We start from the raw sequence: 16,918 nt of genomic DNA, 5'->3' as shown, positions 1-16,918 counted from the left end.
CATTAAAATTTTAAAAAATTGCCTTAAAATCAATTCAGATTTTGCTTTCTTGCTCTTCATGTAAATAAAAATTATAATAATATAAAATTTACCATAGAATCTTCATTAGATGTTAAAGACTAATGACTACAATAACTACACCTGATGCAAATTATACAATTAAAGGTTTAAATAAATATTTGATAAACTTATTAGGAAATGATCCTCCAATAAATGTAATAATATTTACTTTCAAGAATTTTCTTCAATTAGAACTAAAAATTATAAAAAGTAATAATGATAATATTGTAAAGAAAAATGTAACTTTAAATATCTTGGGAAGAACCAAGGGAAAGAATATCTATTAAATTATATAAAAGATGGGAAATTAATTTAAAAAAGGGCGAATTTCGTAAAATTATAGCATTTAAAAAGAAAAACATGTAAGGCTCCAGACGATGAAACACATATAGAAGATGAATATCCTGTTGATATAACTAACCGAAATGATAATATTTATATTCATTGTGATATAGTAAATGGAGCTTATGTAAATGGAAAATCCACTGAAGTTATTCATTCATTTAATTAACTTAAATCCTCCAGATAGTATGATTTCAAAAACATTTGATAAATCGATATTTTTTGCCGTTAAATTGGATGAAATTAGTGATGTTCATATGTGGGTAGCTAATCAAAATAATGACCTCATTGATTTAGGTAATCAAGATGTTAATTATAATTTTATTTATAAAAAGAAGACGAAAATTATTTGAAAACAATTTATGATCTTATAATTTTAACGTAAATAAATGAATAATCATAGATTATATAGAAAAAGTAAAGAAAAAAGACTTTTTACACATTTTGTTTGTATGTGTCTAGTAATGATCGATAACATATAAAAAGCCTAAAAAGCAAGCCGTAAGTGATAAATTAAATGAAATACTTTCAGTGAAATTAAAAGGTTTAATAATTATACGTAAATAAAAGGAAAAGATTTATGACTTAGCAGATACAAAACACCATCATAATGAAAAAACTGAAAGTGAAGAATTTAGACTTAAATAAAGTTGAAAATATAACAGATCAGAGTGAAAATACTATTTGTAATTTTACTATGGAAGAATAGAAATAATATTTACTTTCAAGAATTTTCTTCAATTAGAACTAAAAATTATAAAAAGTAATAATGATAATATTGTAAAGGAAAATGTAACTTTAAATATTATGGGAATAATATTTATAAGCAAAATTATTTACAGCAGATAAACGAATTGAGCATCATAATGTAGATCTCTATAAAGGATTCATACTATTTTAAAGATTCATTGTACTCCTGATTATTCTGCATTCCAAGGTACAAATATATTTTTTTATCCTGATAAGTGATTTATTATCTTAAAAGGAGCTGATATTGACGCTCCTAAATTATCTGATATAATAAAGAATGTAAAATTGAATGAAGATTGTAATGAAGGATTTTTTAAGAGATGATCTGTTACGAGAAATAGCAATATTGTAAAAATATAGATTCCTTTAAAATATATATTTTCTTTCTTCACAGCATATAAAAAGTGCTGACAAATTTTGAAATTCAATTTCAGAGAAATAAAAGTGAATATATGATACATACTGACGAAAAAAAGTAATTATAAAGTAGTTATTGAAGGTTTAAAACTGATGTTAAATTATTAGAAATTTAAAAATGAAGCAAAGAATACAGTTAAAAATTTTAAAATGGAAAAAGAAATGGAAATTGAATGGAACCAATTCAGAATACTAAAATCACTTCCGCTTTTTTCTCCTCTTGGCATTACAAAATTACATCTACGTCAGATGATGTTTTAAGTTTTATATTCTCTCTCTGTATATTGAAAAAGAAAACAAAACAATACAAACTAATACGATAGTGGATAACTTAGATACGCTTGATTTTTATTTATTGATTAATTAAATTTCCTAATACAAATTATAAAATGGATTTTTCTAAAAGATATGATGACAATAGATTATACGCATCTCTTTTAGAAGCAGGATTGAATTATATTAATTCTGAAGCAGGATGTCTGATAGATCTTTTAAAATTTGAAAAACTCTATCCTATTATTCGTTATGATCTCTCTAATCTTGTAAGTTATACTTCAATCGGAGATACTGAAATAAATTTTAATTGGACATTAAGAAGTAATCCTGAAAAAGAATATAGATTTTACTTTATTTTATTAGAAAAAAAGAAATGTATTTTAAATACAGCAATAAGAGAAATTACGATAGAAATTGCAAAACTATCATTATAATCTGTAAAAAATTAGCAAAATGGCATATTCCGATGGTGGGGTTTAACTATTTATATGCCATTTTTAATGCTTTTCATCCCACTGCCGGGGGTGTTTTCTGGTAGGGTTCCCTGGGGCCTTATTTCCTTCGACCCTGATGAACTCTGAGTTTATCGGAAAAAGGATGGAACCGTATTTTGATGTTTTGGCGATGTTTTTTATCCACTGTGCAATCTGAGACCCATTCGCATTCCTTAAAAAATGAACCTAGCATTGCCCTTTTTAACATATATTTTCTTATATTTTATAAATATTATTATAATTTTTCTTTTATTTTTAATGCTGCTGACAATGTGGCTGACAGCTGAGGCTGTGGATTTGACAACATTTATTTTGGCATAATTGAACACTTACAGCTTAAATTTTATTCTATATTTTGTTACTATCGCGTAGCATAATTAAAAAAAAAAATAGAAACTACATTGATTGAATGGAACTAAAACTGACGTTTTCATAGAATTACACTGACTAACTTGAATGCGACGCTTGAATTGTTCTACATTTTTGATTCTGAAAAGAAGGCTAAATAACTTGGCTTATTGGCTGCTGGGAACAATAGGGAGACATTTCAACGCTTGTAACAACTTCTCACTTTAGGCAAGAGAAAGATGCCCACTGCCAGTAAATAAAAAGAGATCCTATATAATCTTTTTTACACTTCTTATCAATTTTATTTCCTTGGTAGAGTAAAATGAGTAAATATGGATAGGGATTTGAAAGCTGAATGAACAACCATGAAATGCATATATAATGTGTACAAATCTGGGAAATTCTATGAACTAGTATTCATGTGAAAATGTCCAATGCCGGAATTCAGGTATTATACTGAAAAAGTTTCAAGTAAATCAAACGTTTTTAGTCGTAGTCCATAAGTGACAGGGAAAAAGAAATACTTAATAAAAATTAGTCAAAGACTTTATTACTTTCCCATGTGTATGTATTGTCATTTTCTTCACATATTTCAGTACTGAATTATTCAGTCGCATAATTATAAATTTTCGTGTGCACGATGTGTTCAAATCACGCATCTGTCTATTAAACAGAGGGTGTCCTACCAACTTTTCAATGCTTCATTTTTGAGATAGGAATTCTAAATTCAGTTTGCTGTTAGGGGTTGCATTGTTTTCATTGACCGAGCGTACTTACTTTCCTGTTAGTAGGTCCTGCTTTTGTGGCTCTGGAGTATTTCATTTGAAAGTTGAGACCTGTATGATAACTTAAGGGGGAGATTTGTATGTGTGTCATAAACACATGCATGTGGTTTGGGCCCTTTACTGGAGCAGATTTAACAAATATGTATGTATTTAAAAAAAGAATACAAATAATATTACCTCTAGATATAATCCTTTCATAGTTTTACACATACTTTCGGCACTTTGTTTATTGTTGGGTGCTGTGGTCGTGGTTTTCTCAGGATACTCCTTAGTCGCTTTTGTAACATCAGACTCTTCACTCTCTGATTCCACTGTATTTACAGTGGGCCTTGTGCTAGTACCTACTGGAAACCTCTCATTTTCTTCTTCCATGGGTGTTGATGACGTCTGCGTATATACTTCTGTTGTGTATGGAAACTCTGCTGCAGTTGACAATTCTTCTGTGTAAGGATAATTTTCTGTTGCAGTTGACAATTCTTTTGTGTAAGCATAATTTTCTGTTGTAGTTGATAACTCTTCTGTTGCAGTTGATAACCCTTCTGTTGCAGTTGATAATTCTTCTGTTGCAGTTGATAATTCTTCTTCCGGATATGGATATGTTTTTGTCGTTGACGGAAGGTTTCCATTTTCAGATGAAAATTCTTCTGTGTAATAAGATTCATCTGTTGTAAGTAGGAATTCATCTGTTGCAGTAGGGAATCCTTCCTCCATGTATGGATAATCTTCTGTTGTTAAAGATGACTCTCCTTCCGTGTATGGAGATTCGTATGTTGCATATGGGAATTCTTCCGTTGTATATAAAACTTCTTCTGTTGGGTACGAGGATTCCGTCATATACGGATAATCGCTTGTCCAGTAGCTGGGAAAAGATGTCGTGTAAGAAGGGTTTTCCGAGCTACTCTCTGAAAAAAGTAAAAAGTAGTGAAAAGAAACAAGGAATTCCAAAAATAATTTCAATTTTTTAATGCAATTATATACCGTATATTCTAGGGTCTAATGCGCACCGCTATATAACGCGTTCTTATATTTCAAACTATATTTCTAAATTTTAAATATATTCGCCATATAACGCGCACCCTTTTCTTTAAGATGAAAACTGGAAGATACATGCGCTCATGTAAGTCATTCATTTGAAGATTTTTACTAGGCTTTCGAACAATGATATACTGAATCGACAAGAGATAAGAGGGACAGTATGTGTGTGATTGATGTAAAAAGCAGATAAAATGGTTTACATAAAACAACATACAGATGAATCTCACCTCACGGATGAATCATACGGATAAAGTACGAAAAATCTTATCTCAAAGTAGTGCTTTACCGCTTAGCGGACGGTACAAAAATTAAAACTCACGTTTATTTTTAAAAGGAAGACGGTGCCAAAATGTAATTTCCCAAATAGTGTTTTCATTCATGTTCAAGAGAAAATAATATACGGATGAAAACAGTGTAAAATTGTGGATAAGAAATGTTTGGCAAAAGTGTCCTATTGCCTGAAAGAATCCAGGAAGTCTTTTAGTTTAGGACATATTCAAATCCCATGTAATGGATAATACGAAGTTGTTGAAAGAGTGTAATACAGACATAGCTTTTATTCCAGGCGGATTAATGCCATTAGTTCAGCCTTTAGATGTCTGTATCAATAAAACATTCAAAGAAAATTTAAAACCACAGTGAAATAAGTGGATGTTTAAAGGGGAAAAAACATTTACAAAAGGAGGCAAATGCGTCATTCCAGTCTAGAAAGAGTGGATAGTAAAAATATGGAATTAAATTAAACCCGACGTAATTCAAGCGTCATTTAAAACATGTAGTATTTCTAATAATCTAAGATGGAACGGAAGATGATTATTTATTTATGGATGAGAGTAACAGTGATGATGAATATGAAACAGTATTTGATGATGTGAAGATATAACGGAAGACGAATATGAGGAACTTTTCATGTTATGCGATAGTGAAATTTCTTAAGTTCATAACCTATGTCACTTCTTTAAATAAACAGCATTTAGGTGCACGTAGAAATCTAATTTTTGTATGCTTATCTTTTCCTTATTTTTAAATATATTATTTTAAAATCCGGCGTATAATGCGTCCCTGTAAATTTCGATTTTATTTTTTGTATTAAAAGTGCGTATGATATGCCAGAATATACGGTATTTTGTTAATAGTTTATATTCGGGATAAATTTTGTAAAGGCCATAAATGAATGAAATAAAAATGCCTTAAACCTGACTGCAATTCCGATCTTGCTTTATATATATATATATATATATATATATAGATAGATAGATAGATTCTTAGTTTGTGAATGTGTTTAATTAATAACTCTGAACATGTATTATTTCAATTAAGGTAATTTTCATTAAACCTAAAATGATCGCAATTGAGTACGTGCAAACAAAACAAGTATGCTCTTTCAATAAATATAACAACATATATATATTATGTAAACAACTGAATACAAATTCTTTAAAATGAATGATTAAAAATTGAGAAGTATTTAGCGACTTTCAATCTGATAGAATAGTGTAAAAATCAAATATAATTTTTATTGACTCTGTCAGTTAGTTGTATCTGATACTCAAAGAAAGTAAGATAGGCTTTTAGTTTCTGTGCCAGGCTAGAAGCACATACAACTGAGCAACATGAGGTTGGGGATGATGATCTTCAATTTTTGTTATAAAGTGTTTAATTTCGTTCAGTGATCTGACTGACGTTCACTCAAACTTACAGTAACTTACAATAGCAACGATATACTTAACATGAACGAATGTTTGCTATAGTACCCAAAATATATGAGTAGACAATATATGCACAGTGCAAAGCTGTAATACTGCATTGCTGTCTGGATCAGGTAAAATGCTACATATAGTGATGATAATTTGAGAGCAAGGGAAAAGGAATAAATTTTAAATGCGCTTTCTTTAAGGGACCAAATTCTTAGAAAATTGTTTATATGTGGATCATTAAGTAAAAATACAGTTTTCTTCTCCTTTACTTTGCAGGACACCAATCTGTATTCTAGTATTTCGGCTTCTGTGCTGTTTCAAACACATCTTGTAAGAACCTGTATAACTGTAGAAGAAGGCGTTTAGTTAAGCATAGCTGAGCTTTTTCAAGCAGAGATGGTAGCTCTATAAACAGAACAAATTTTGTGCAAAAACAAAATCTGAATGTCGCATCAAGCTTGCAAACATTATTAAGAAGAGCAGAAATCTTTTAGTCCAGGTGTCATGTAAACTATCTATAGTGTGTCCAGGTGTCATGTAAACTCCGCGGTTAGCTAGTTAGCTTCCTCCTCGTGGTCAGCATGAAACACAGTCAGTGGAAGTTTGAATTTGCTTGCGATAACTCTTACAGGGTGCTCGCAACTGAGTATGAGTTTGGCTTTTAACCGCTGTTGCTGATAGGATTTTTTGTAAGTTGTTGAAATATATCTGAGTTAAAAACGCTCAGACCTCTGGATGTTTCTTTAAACTAACTGGATTAAGCTTTGTAATTATTCATGTGCGTATAAGTCGTGGAAATGACCAATAAAGTGGTTAAAGTAATGGATATATATAGAGTATTAAAATCTTTGCCATTCTGTCAAACAGGACATCACGTTCTTTTCCGTATACCCCGAGGGAACCAAAAGCGACTGGAGTTCACAGAAACGTGAGAAATTTTGTGGTAATTTGCGAGAAGATTTGCTTATAAATATGCTTAAGAGAATACTAATTAAAAGTGACCTTATTTCCGTTTTGAAAGAACACGGTGTAAAAGCCGATTGAAGTTTAAAAGCTGTAGAATTGAAAGATAAACTTTTAACTGTAAAGAATAGTTTAAAGATGTCATCGTTGAATTTTTTAACCCTATGACCGAAAGAAGGAAAAAAAAAAAAAAAAAAAAAAATCGGAAAAAATTTCGAAATTGCGTTTGTTGCAAATCGAAGCTAGTAAAGTGTGTGATTATGGCAAAGCCTCGAGGGCTATCTGCCTAAGAGGAGGGATGCCTTCGTGGAGGACTTTCTAAGGGAAACTGGCTCGTATACACGTTACACATGGGGAAAACCACGAAAACGCCCATGCAGCCAGCCTGTTCGCGGGATTCGAACCTCGGACCGAACTACCAGTGTTCAGCGACTTTACCGCTCGGCCGCTGGTGGGCCCCGAAGCTAGTAAAGAAACAAGTAATAACGTATAAAATGCATTTGCATACGTATTTTATATGTTATTACTTATTATTACGTTACTACTTTATTATTACGTTAGTATACGTAGTATTATTAGATAAGCTTTTGGAAAAGCCATTATCCATTCCTGTACCTAAGGAACGAAGCACCGAATTTATATTTTGATTCAATAGAAAGAGCGTTCAAACATAATATGCCAAATGAATTTAAGATTGAATTTTATTTAAACTGATAGCTAAAAAATCTTCTCCATTTTGATGCATATTAATAATGGTGATTTGAAAGATTATGAGAAAATTAAATCTTTACTCACTAAGAAATGTGAACCATCACATTTAGAAACTTTTCGACGAGCTAAAGGTTGATGGGGGAACTCATTGGCAGCTTGTAGAGACATTAGGTAATTTCGATGCTGGAGAGATGGAAAATGATCAACGCCTTCGCCAGGACTCGAACCACGGGCCTTTTGAATACGCGCCTAGCGTGCTGACCACTACACTACGAAGGCATGCTAAAAAGGCTGGAGAAATACCTTATATACTCCCTCTTTTAAAGGGCCACCGGAGATTAGAGGACCCAATCTCCAAATCCTGGGGGGAAGAATCATCATCCACTCTTTTTGTTCGGGCGCCACTGTAGAGAAATTAGGTTATTTCGAAGCAGGAGAGATGAAAAATGAGCAACGCTTTCTCCAGGACTCGAACCACGGGCCTCTCGAATACGCGCTGAGCGTGCTGACCACTACACTACGAAGGCATGCTAAGAAGACAGGAGAAATACCTTATAAATTTGCTTCTCGTTTAAGATCACGTTGAGTACATTATTCTCAGAGCAGATGTGTGAATGATTTTGAATCTTCAGTAAACTTAATAATTTCAGATAAATTAAATTTTTTAAATAAAATATTTTTAAAAATAGGTGGAGGCAGTTGCGATAGCAGAAAAGACAAATACATCGGCAATATGTAACGCCATACTTTGCTTTAATATTATTATTTGAATCATAATTAATAGCATTGCCAATATGTGTAGTTATAATTTACATGGAGAAAATTAAAATGCGTCTCATGATTTGCTTGGTATCAAATGAATTGATTAAACTATTTTAAGGCTAGGCATAACTTCTATATATTGGTTATCACATTAGTTGAGTTGCGAAAATAAATTATTATTTTTCATTGAAAGAGACGTAGCAAATTAAGCACATTTCAAAATAACTTTCCCATCTCGATTTTCATTTCTCTGCACCATGCACTGTTTAACATTCTAGTTTCCGCTTTTTTTTTTCTTTCAGATGATTGGTTATATGTTAATATATATATATATACATAAAAATAAAAAAAAAATCGTTCTGTGTTCCAAATTACTCATTACTCTTCATTGGAATGAAAAAACATTTTTACAATACTACAAAGATCATTACATTTTTCTTAAGTTTGGAATTTACTACTACTTATAAGGTATTTCTCCCACTTTCCTCACGTGCCTTCGTGGTGTAGTGGTTCTGCACGCTGGGCCGGTATTCCAGAAGTCCGTGGTTCGATTCCCGGCGAAGGCGTTGCTCATTTTTCATCTTACCTGCTTCCAAAAATATATCTAATGTCTCTACAGTGCGCCCGAACTAAAAGGGTGGTGGATGATGATTTCTCCCCACCCAGGATTTGGCAATTGGGTCCCCTAAAAAACCCCAGTCGCCCTTTAAAAAGGGGAGTATATAAGGTATTTCTCCTACTTTTCTAACGTGCCTTCGTGGTGTAGTAGTTCTGCACGCTGGGTCGGTATTCCAAAGGTCCGTGGTTCGATTACCGGAGAAAGCGGTTGCTAATTTTTCATCTCTCCGGCTTTTCAAATTAACCTAATGTCTCTACATACTGAGGCAAGTTGACAATAGCTTTGAAAATAAATCTTTATTATATTATTATCCTTTTTTATTCTATATTGTTTCTTTATTATATTATTATTTTTTGTAAGTATATGTTTATTTTACAGAATGCAGGATAAAAGAAAAAGAATTTTTTATTGATGCTGATAAATAACCATCCTAGATAAAAAATTTGGAGTTTTGTTTTTAATTGAAACATTTCTTTGTTTGTATTCAACAGTTATATTTACTTTCACTACATTTAAAACGATACAAGTAACTAGTTTCAAGCCATAGAAAAACAGGTTGTTTCTCATAAATATCTATGACTTTTGCCGATGCGGCTAAACATAAAAATAATGAAATGTAATTTCTTCGCGCGACGCTAATAAAAGAATTTTCAATTCCACATTCATCTCAGTTTATATATGTATCAAACTATTCAAGTTCAAAATGTATTTTAGTATATTTTTGATTTTCATATTAAAATGATTTTTTCTTTAATTTGTAGTGCGTAATATATAGAATTTTTTTTTCAAATGTCTTTATAATCGTTTATTTTCTTTTTCAGTCAAATATTATTTTTCTAGTAATAGATGATTCATGATTTAAGAAAATCTAAACAAACTTTGTAGGTAATGGATAAAAACAGAGTAAATAATCTGCTAAGGGGGCTGTAGGAAAGCTTCCTGGAGATAACTGGCTCCTATTTACGTCTTCGGAAGGATAATATAAAAATGCTTACATAGTCCCCTCTATCTGGAATCGAAGTTTGTCCCATTTTTCTTAAATAAATGAATATTTAACAGGTTTGTACAGTGCAAGTTTATTTCAAACGTCGTCGTTCTTGTTTGATCTTAAATATTTGTAAATCTAGTATAAAGTGTGTGTATGTGATTATGGCAAAGCCTCGAGGACTATCTGCTTAAAGGGAGGGATGCCTTCGTAGAGGACTTTCTAAGGGAAACTGGCTCGTATACACGTTACACATGGAGAAAACCACGAAAACGCCCATGCTGCCAGCCCGTTCGCGGGATTCGAACCTCGGACCCAACTACCAGTGTTCAGCGACTTTACTGTTCAGCCGCTGATTGGCCATTTGTAAATCTAGGTAAATAGTTAAATTGAGTAATGAAAGAAAGAAAACTAAATAATAAGTTAGTGAAAGCTGAACGAAATGTTGTGTTGGAGGTGGTTGTGTCTTTGGTGTATTTAATTATGGCAAAGCACACTAGGGTTATCTGCCTAAGAGGAGGGATGCCTTCGTGGAGGACTTTCTAAGGAAAACTGGCTCGTATACACGTTACACATGGGGAAAACCACGAAAACGCCCATGCAGCCATCCCGTTCGCGGGATTCGAACCTCGGACCGAACTACCAGTGTTCAGCGACTTTACCGCTCGGCCGCTGGTGGGCCTGTTGCAGGTTGGAAAAGCGTCAAATGCTTCATGTGTATTTTGAAAAAAACACTATCCGATTTTTTTCGGTCTTTAAATGCCGTCTTATTTCATTAGTTAACTTGCTGAGATAGGGTATAAAAACTTTACTTACGACTATTAGCAGTAAAGCAGAAACTCCAGCATATAATTAGAGTGGCGATGATGCGATTCATATTCTTTTGCTTCAGAGATGGAACAGACTGAGAGGCATCGAGTTTTTTGATATAGCTGCAGATTTCTCGTCCAAGCGTACATCGCGTGTGTAAAATACAGGTGCTTAAATATCGACATAATCGACATTTTCCTTATTATTAGAATTAGCTCTAAGCCACAGGAAAAATTAGATTTTTTTTCACATTCTCGTGCATCACGGATTTTCATTTATTCTGGATTTTCTTTCCCTGTCTTCATATAAAACATTTCGCTTGTAAGTTGACACAGAATCAGATAAAATGAGACGCCTTGAAATTTGTAAGCAACTAAATAAACAAATGAATATGAAAATAAAATAAATAATGTAGCAAGAAAAGTATGTTACAACATTCATAAATTTTTCAGTGGCATTTATATGTGACTGTAACAAAAAAGCACACATTAGAGGGGACGCTTCTGAAATATAAAGCAAATCAACATAATTTACAAAATTTTAAATGGAGAAATTGAAATTAAGGAGTTTACTAATATTTTCTCTTCAAAAATGCTATCTGGCGTGGATCAACTAACTTTATGATACAGTAAAGATACGTAGGTTTCAGACTACAGTCGTCGAAAACTGGCGTCCATCTCAGTTTATTGCTCTGGATAAGATAACAGATAGCATTTTCATAAGTTTCCAGTCAAAAAAGCGTCAAGGCCTTCAGAGTTTCATTGCTGATATTATTTTTTGTGATTCGGGAACCGAATACATTATCATTCTGGTGTGTTTTACTCCCTTCAGAGTTTCTTCGCATGGAATAATTTCTAATATCCTGACAAAGATATTCGAATTCATTCTTATGGTAACAAACTGGCATAAATTTTTTCTTGAAAAATCAGCAAAATCCACTGCTAATTCCTCGAGTATTCAAAAGCTACTTCAAAAGGTGTTCCAACAAGTTCGCTGCTATCTCTGGTAGGAGTGAGTACTGGCAGTGCTAGTAAAGTTTTGTATGCGTTATGTTACAGTAGCACTTTCCAAAAATTTTAGTGCAATCTTTTTGAATACTAGTAAAATGGCTATGATGAAATCGTGGCTACGATCGGAGTCAGTTGCTTTGATAACATCTGATAATTTCCTGTTGCTATAATCTGCCTGCTCCGATTGGAATTGCTGTTGAATTATTATTTTCTAAGGTAATTTATTAAATTTTAAATCATATTTTTATTGACATAACGTAATATAATGCTATGTTAAATTAAAAAAATTGTTTATCACAAGTAAATTTACAAAGGGCCAGAGAATGTTTACGAAAAAGACGAAAAGACGTATAAAATGGTTGTTGCTCTACACTAAATTACGGTATTTGTCAAAATATTTACACACGATACTGGTTTATCTCTTAAAAAAAAAAAAAAAAAAAAAAAAAAAAAAAAAAAAAAAAAGATGTTTGCACTTCTAAAGTTGTTTATTTTATTCCATTTCCTTCTTTTATACTAAGGCGATACGTTTGGGTCCTTTGATTAAGTCCTTTATGGTGAATTTTTATAAATTAGAATGTTCTGCTACATTACGCTTGTTCTCTTCGAAAGTAATTTTTTTAGTGCATGTTAATACCAGAATACTTGTATTTTTTTAAAAACAACTAAAATTAATTTGATTTTTTTAATGGTATTATGTAAATAAATTACTAGGAAAAATTATATTTGTTTTTAATAATTCAAGGCTAATATAGTTCAAGTTGTTACTCCTATTAATGAGATGAATGAGCGCGCCTATTCTTGTATAGCTGTTCTATACTTGAATGTAAAGCGGCGAAGCGGAAATGTAGTAACTTAATTCTAGGTTCAAATCCCGACGAACGTTTTGGCTGCATGGACGTTTTCGTGTTTATAAATCAAAATCTGTACAAAGCGTTGCTATGTTAAAGCATTGAAGATATTACTGTTCAATGATCGTTTGCTTTTTAATTGCAATCTTATCTCAGAGAAAAGATGTGTATGAATCACAAAACCTCCTTATATTGCTTATGAATAAAAAAAATCCAAATAGTTTCATATTATTTTCGTCAAATTTATTGACTGAAAGCATACAAAGCATGTTTCCCCTTAATGGAACCCGTTTAAGGGAGAATTATTTCATATTTCTACTTGTTCGCAAATTAATGCTATGAAGTCATGGGTGGATGCAACGTGGCCGTGAATCGAATTTGGAGCAAAGATATTAGTATTCGACAGTTTTATATACATAACTGCTAGAAGGAATCCACTTAAATATCAGTAGCATTTTATGCCATACAAATGGAAAACAGAAATGGTAGAAATTTCGTTTCTGTTTCGTACAGTTTTTCTAGTGGCAGAGATCCTGAATAGTCATTTCAAATTGTGAATATTAAAAAAATACTTTTCATGTAAGCAAGGTGCTGTATAAATCTTTCTCTCGCAAAACAGCTGAAATTCTTATAGCCAGGCAATCCCTACGTAAATTCAGAAACAGATTTTAATTTATTACTGAAATTCTATGCGTGATTCTTATCACGGAAAATTCTCATTCAGTACACGATTCAGTTAAAGGTATGTTACGGCGAGAAACGGCGAAGGAAAAGCAGGAAAAAAAAAAAAAAAACAGCCTTGCCTGGAGTCCATAAACAACATTTTAAAATTTTTCATTTAGAAGGCTGATGTTCACTTCTATTTCGATAAATATTTCATTAATTATTTAAGAATTTGGAGAATTTAGCTTGCAAGTTTAATTATGTAACGAGATATGCAAAACTAAATTCAAGTGAATAAGAAATATACACGCAAAAATCCTACTCACCTCATATATTATACTTCTTTTAAAAGGAAAAGGTAGTTTTCATTAAAACAACAATTTTTTTTCCCTGTTGAATGCTTAGTAGATACATATATCATTCGAGAGGAACGTGAAGTAGTATGCAATATTTAAGTCTTCATGTTATTTTATATTCTTTCATGTTCATTCTTTCTAATACCTTCTTGTATTATAATTTGAATTAGCACGGTTGCAGCTGTTTTACTCAGAAATGCAACAAATGGTTTACTCAAGCTTTTCTTTTATGTTATAACTGTTTGGTTTTTTATGTACATTCTCGTTTCATAGTGTAAAAACATGAGATCCCATAATGGAGCCAAAATTTTCATCAGTTGCACAGTATTTAAAAAACTGCGTGATTCAGTATCTCATTATCCAGAATATCGGCCGTTTCATTGTCTGACTTCCAAGAGGAAGTGCCTCTTCGCTTAAAACCTTTATGATGCTTATAATCTTCATGACAGTCCTTCTCTGGTTTAATAATTCTTTTTCTTTTAAATAGTAAAACGTTATTTGGCGATGACAAACAGTGCTGATAAATTGACGAATATTTATGACATGTGCTATCGCCTATTCTTGCAAGGCGAAATTCTACCTAATACGACTGCTATCAGCAAAGCTAATTTCAATGTGTGATGGAAGATCAAAGTGTGATTCTGGAAGACTAACAGGTGAAGCAGTTTGAAAAATTCAGAAACACTTTTTCTTACAAGGTAATTGGTAATAATTTTGTTTTCTTATACAAACGAATATTAGTAATGATAGATCATCAGATGGAGGAAATGGATCTCATATTTAAACTGTCTTATTTTAAAAAACTGAAATGAAAAGATTATAACCTGATGGAACCTTGAAAATTTGAAATGACCTTTTATTAATCAACATTATTTACAATGATGTTAGTAAGTCACAATTAACATCAGGGTTAATGATCATAAACGCTCATGGCTAACGATGCTGATGAACCAACTACTATCGCCTAGAGATATAATTAAGCAAGCAACAGTCTTTAATGCTTATGAAAAACTTTCAAAATTAACGCAAAGTCTGGGAAAGAAATCTCAAATTTTACCTAACTCCCTCGAATTCTTTCCTTAATTAATTCCTACAATCCTTAACAAGCCTTTTGACAAAATATAAACTTCTTTATAACATAGGAATGAGACGAAGAGTTAAGGGAACGCAAAAGAAAGCCAAAGCCAGGAGAAATATTTACTATCTTTCAAATACTATATGAAAAATTTCGATGGGAAATCCTAGCTGGCTACCCGTCAGCATCCCGGGCTATAATTATAAGTTAAATTTCATTGTGGAGTCTAGTTGCTAAAGTCCAGCCATAACGAAGGATGGACTTTAGCAACTAAGGATGGACTTTAGTCTCACGAAGGATGGACTTTAGTCTCACGTAGCCCGAATCGAAAATATTTTTCTGAGCTAGTTATTATATTCTTAAATATAAGATTTTTTCAAAAAATATTTTTATTTAAATAATAATACAACATTAAATTTTAGTTGCTTATGGTAACAATATTGGGATGATTACTATATTTATGAGCTATGAAAAAGGTCATTAAGGCTTTTAATATACTGTCTACAGCTTTACTATCGAAAAAACTAGCACTCTGAACAGTTAATCTTTGTAACGTAAAAGTTAAAATCCCCTCTCCCCCCAGGCCTATTACGCAACATTTGTTCTATTATTGCTAAGAGTGATAATTTTCTTCTATAATGCATTTTAAAGAACAGTTTTACATGCAAGGAAGTCCACGATTCTCTCTGGTTAATTCACAAATTGAAAGTTAATTTAGTTTAAAGCTATGAGTAATAAATTGAAAGGAGACTGGATTATTTGGATTAAGGTAAAGAATGCCGCCTTAAGCATACCATAAGCAAGCTTAACCCATACTTTAAGTATTATCTTACACATGTCTAAGATGAGGAAGACCTTTAAAATTATAAAAAGTTGGAAAAAGAAGAAAGGGACAAAAAAAAAAGTTGAGGTCAACTCTATTAGCATCGAATAATATAGTGCTGCCATCTAGACATGACATGCGGAAGTAGCTTCGTTTCTCAGCGAATTATATTAGAGCAAAATTCTCTGCAGCCAGACACTTCCCCATATAAAACAAATGTTCTTTCATCTAATTTTACAGTTAACGGCAGGAATATTTCTTAAAAAATAACAATTATTTGATGAAAAGAGCAAAAATTACTAGTATATAAGCTGCACTATTTCATATCTAATTCATCAGGTTATAATTATACTACAAAAACAACTCTTCGTGTTTAAGTTTGGAACTGATAGCTTGAAAGATACATATAATTTCGAGTTGAACTCATTGGTTGGATTTATTGTATCAAAACTAGTACAGGAGATTAATCAAGTATGTTATATCAAAACTACCTCATGAGGTTGCTCAGATTTATTATAATAATATAAATATTTGAAGTATCTCTCACATCCATCACACTCACACCAATCTCTCAGAACACTTGTGCACTAGAAACGCATGATTGCGCTTCTTTTCATCTAAATATGTTAATTAATGTATTAAAATGATTTAATCGTTATACAGGAAAGAAGTTTTTAGTACAGTAAATTAAGACTCAGATTCTTAATGTAAATTAAAAAAATCATAGAAAAAGAAATCTTGAAAATGTCGATATATTCTTTTAGAACGTATTGCCAAATGTTGGTTCTATATTTTTATTTAGTAATTTACATGCTGTTATATAAAAACGAAAATAAGGTATTTGTTTCATTGTGGAACTTTTTCGAAGCTATTCTCTTTTTATATTTAATGAATAAACATAACAGTTGATTTAAGAGCCTTGAAAAATGAAAAATAAAACTTACTTAATATTTTGCACACGCTGTCACAAAAAAAGGGGGGGAGAAGAAAACTAAAAGCAGAAGTATAGATTTTTTTTTTTTTTTCTACTTTTATCAAGACAACCAGTCTTAAATGAAAAACTATATATGTTTTACTGTTTATATT

General features: G+C 31.8%; 1 protein-coding gene across 3 annotated transcripts in view; it reads right to left on the bottom strand.

The window, feature by feature from the left end:
• LOC118187227 (uncharacterized) overlaps window positions 1-15,887 on the bottom strand; it is a 31,810-nt gene extending 15,923 nt beyond the window's left edge. For 2 of the 3 annotated variants that reach the window (XM_035357394.2, XM_085807609.1), the window contains exons 1-2: window positions 11,061-11,219; window positions 3,650-4,374 (exon numbers count right to left, since the gene is read on the bottom strand). In XM_035357394.2, the coding sequence (XP_035213285.1) occupies window positions 3,650-4,374; window positions 11,061-11,121 (786 nt within the window). In that variant the 5' untranslated portion in view covers window positions 11,122-11,219. Of the gene's footprint in view, window positions 1-3,649; window positions 4,375-11,060; window positions 11,220-15,842 lie in introns of those variants that run through there. The other variant, XM_085807610.1, reaches the window with a different exon arrangement.
• Window positions 15,888-16,918: the final 1,031 nt, after the last annotated feature.

Source organism: Stegodyphus dumicola, chromosome X1 (assembly GCF_044657685.1).
Source record: "Stegodyphus dumicola isolate Sdum_Otavi_A_Nest chromosome X1, ASM4465768v1".
In the NCBI taxonomy this organism is placed as follows: domain Eukaryota; kingdom Metazoa; phylum Arthropoda; class Arachnida; order Araneae; family Eresidae; genus Stegodyphus; species Stegodyphus dumicola.
This window is presented reverse-complemented; position numbering and strand designations above follow the sequence as displayed.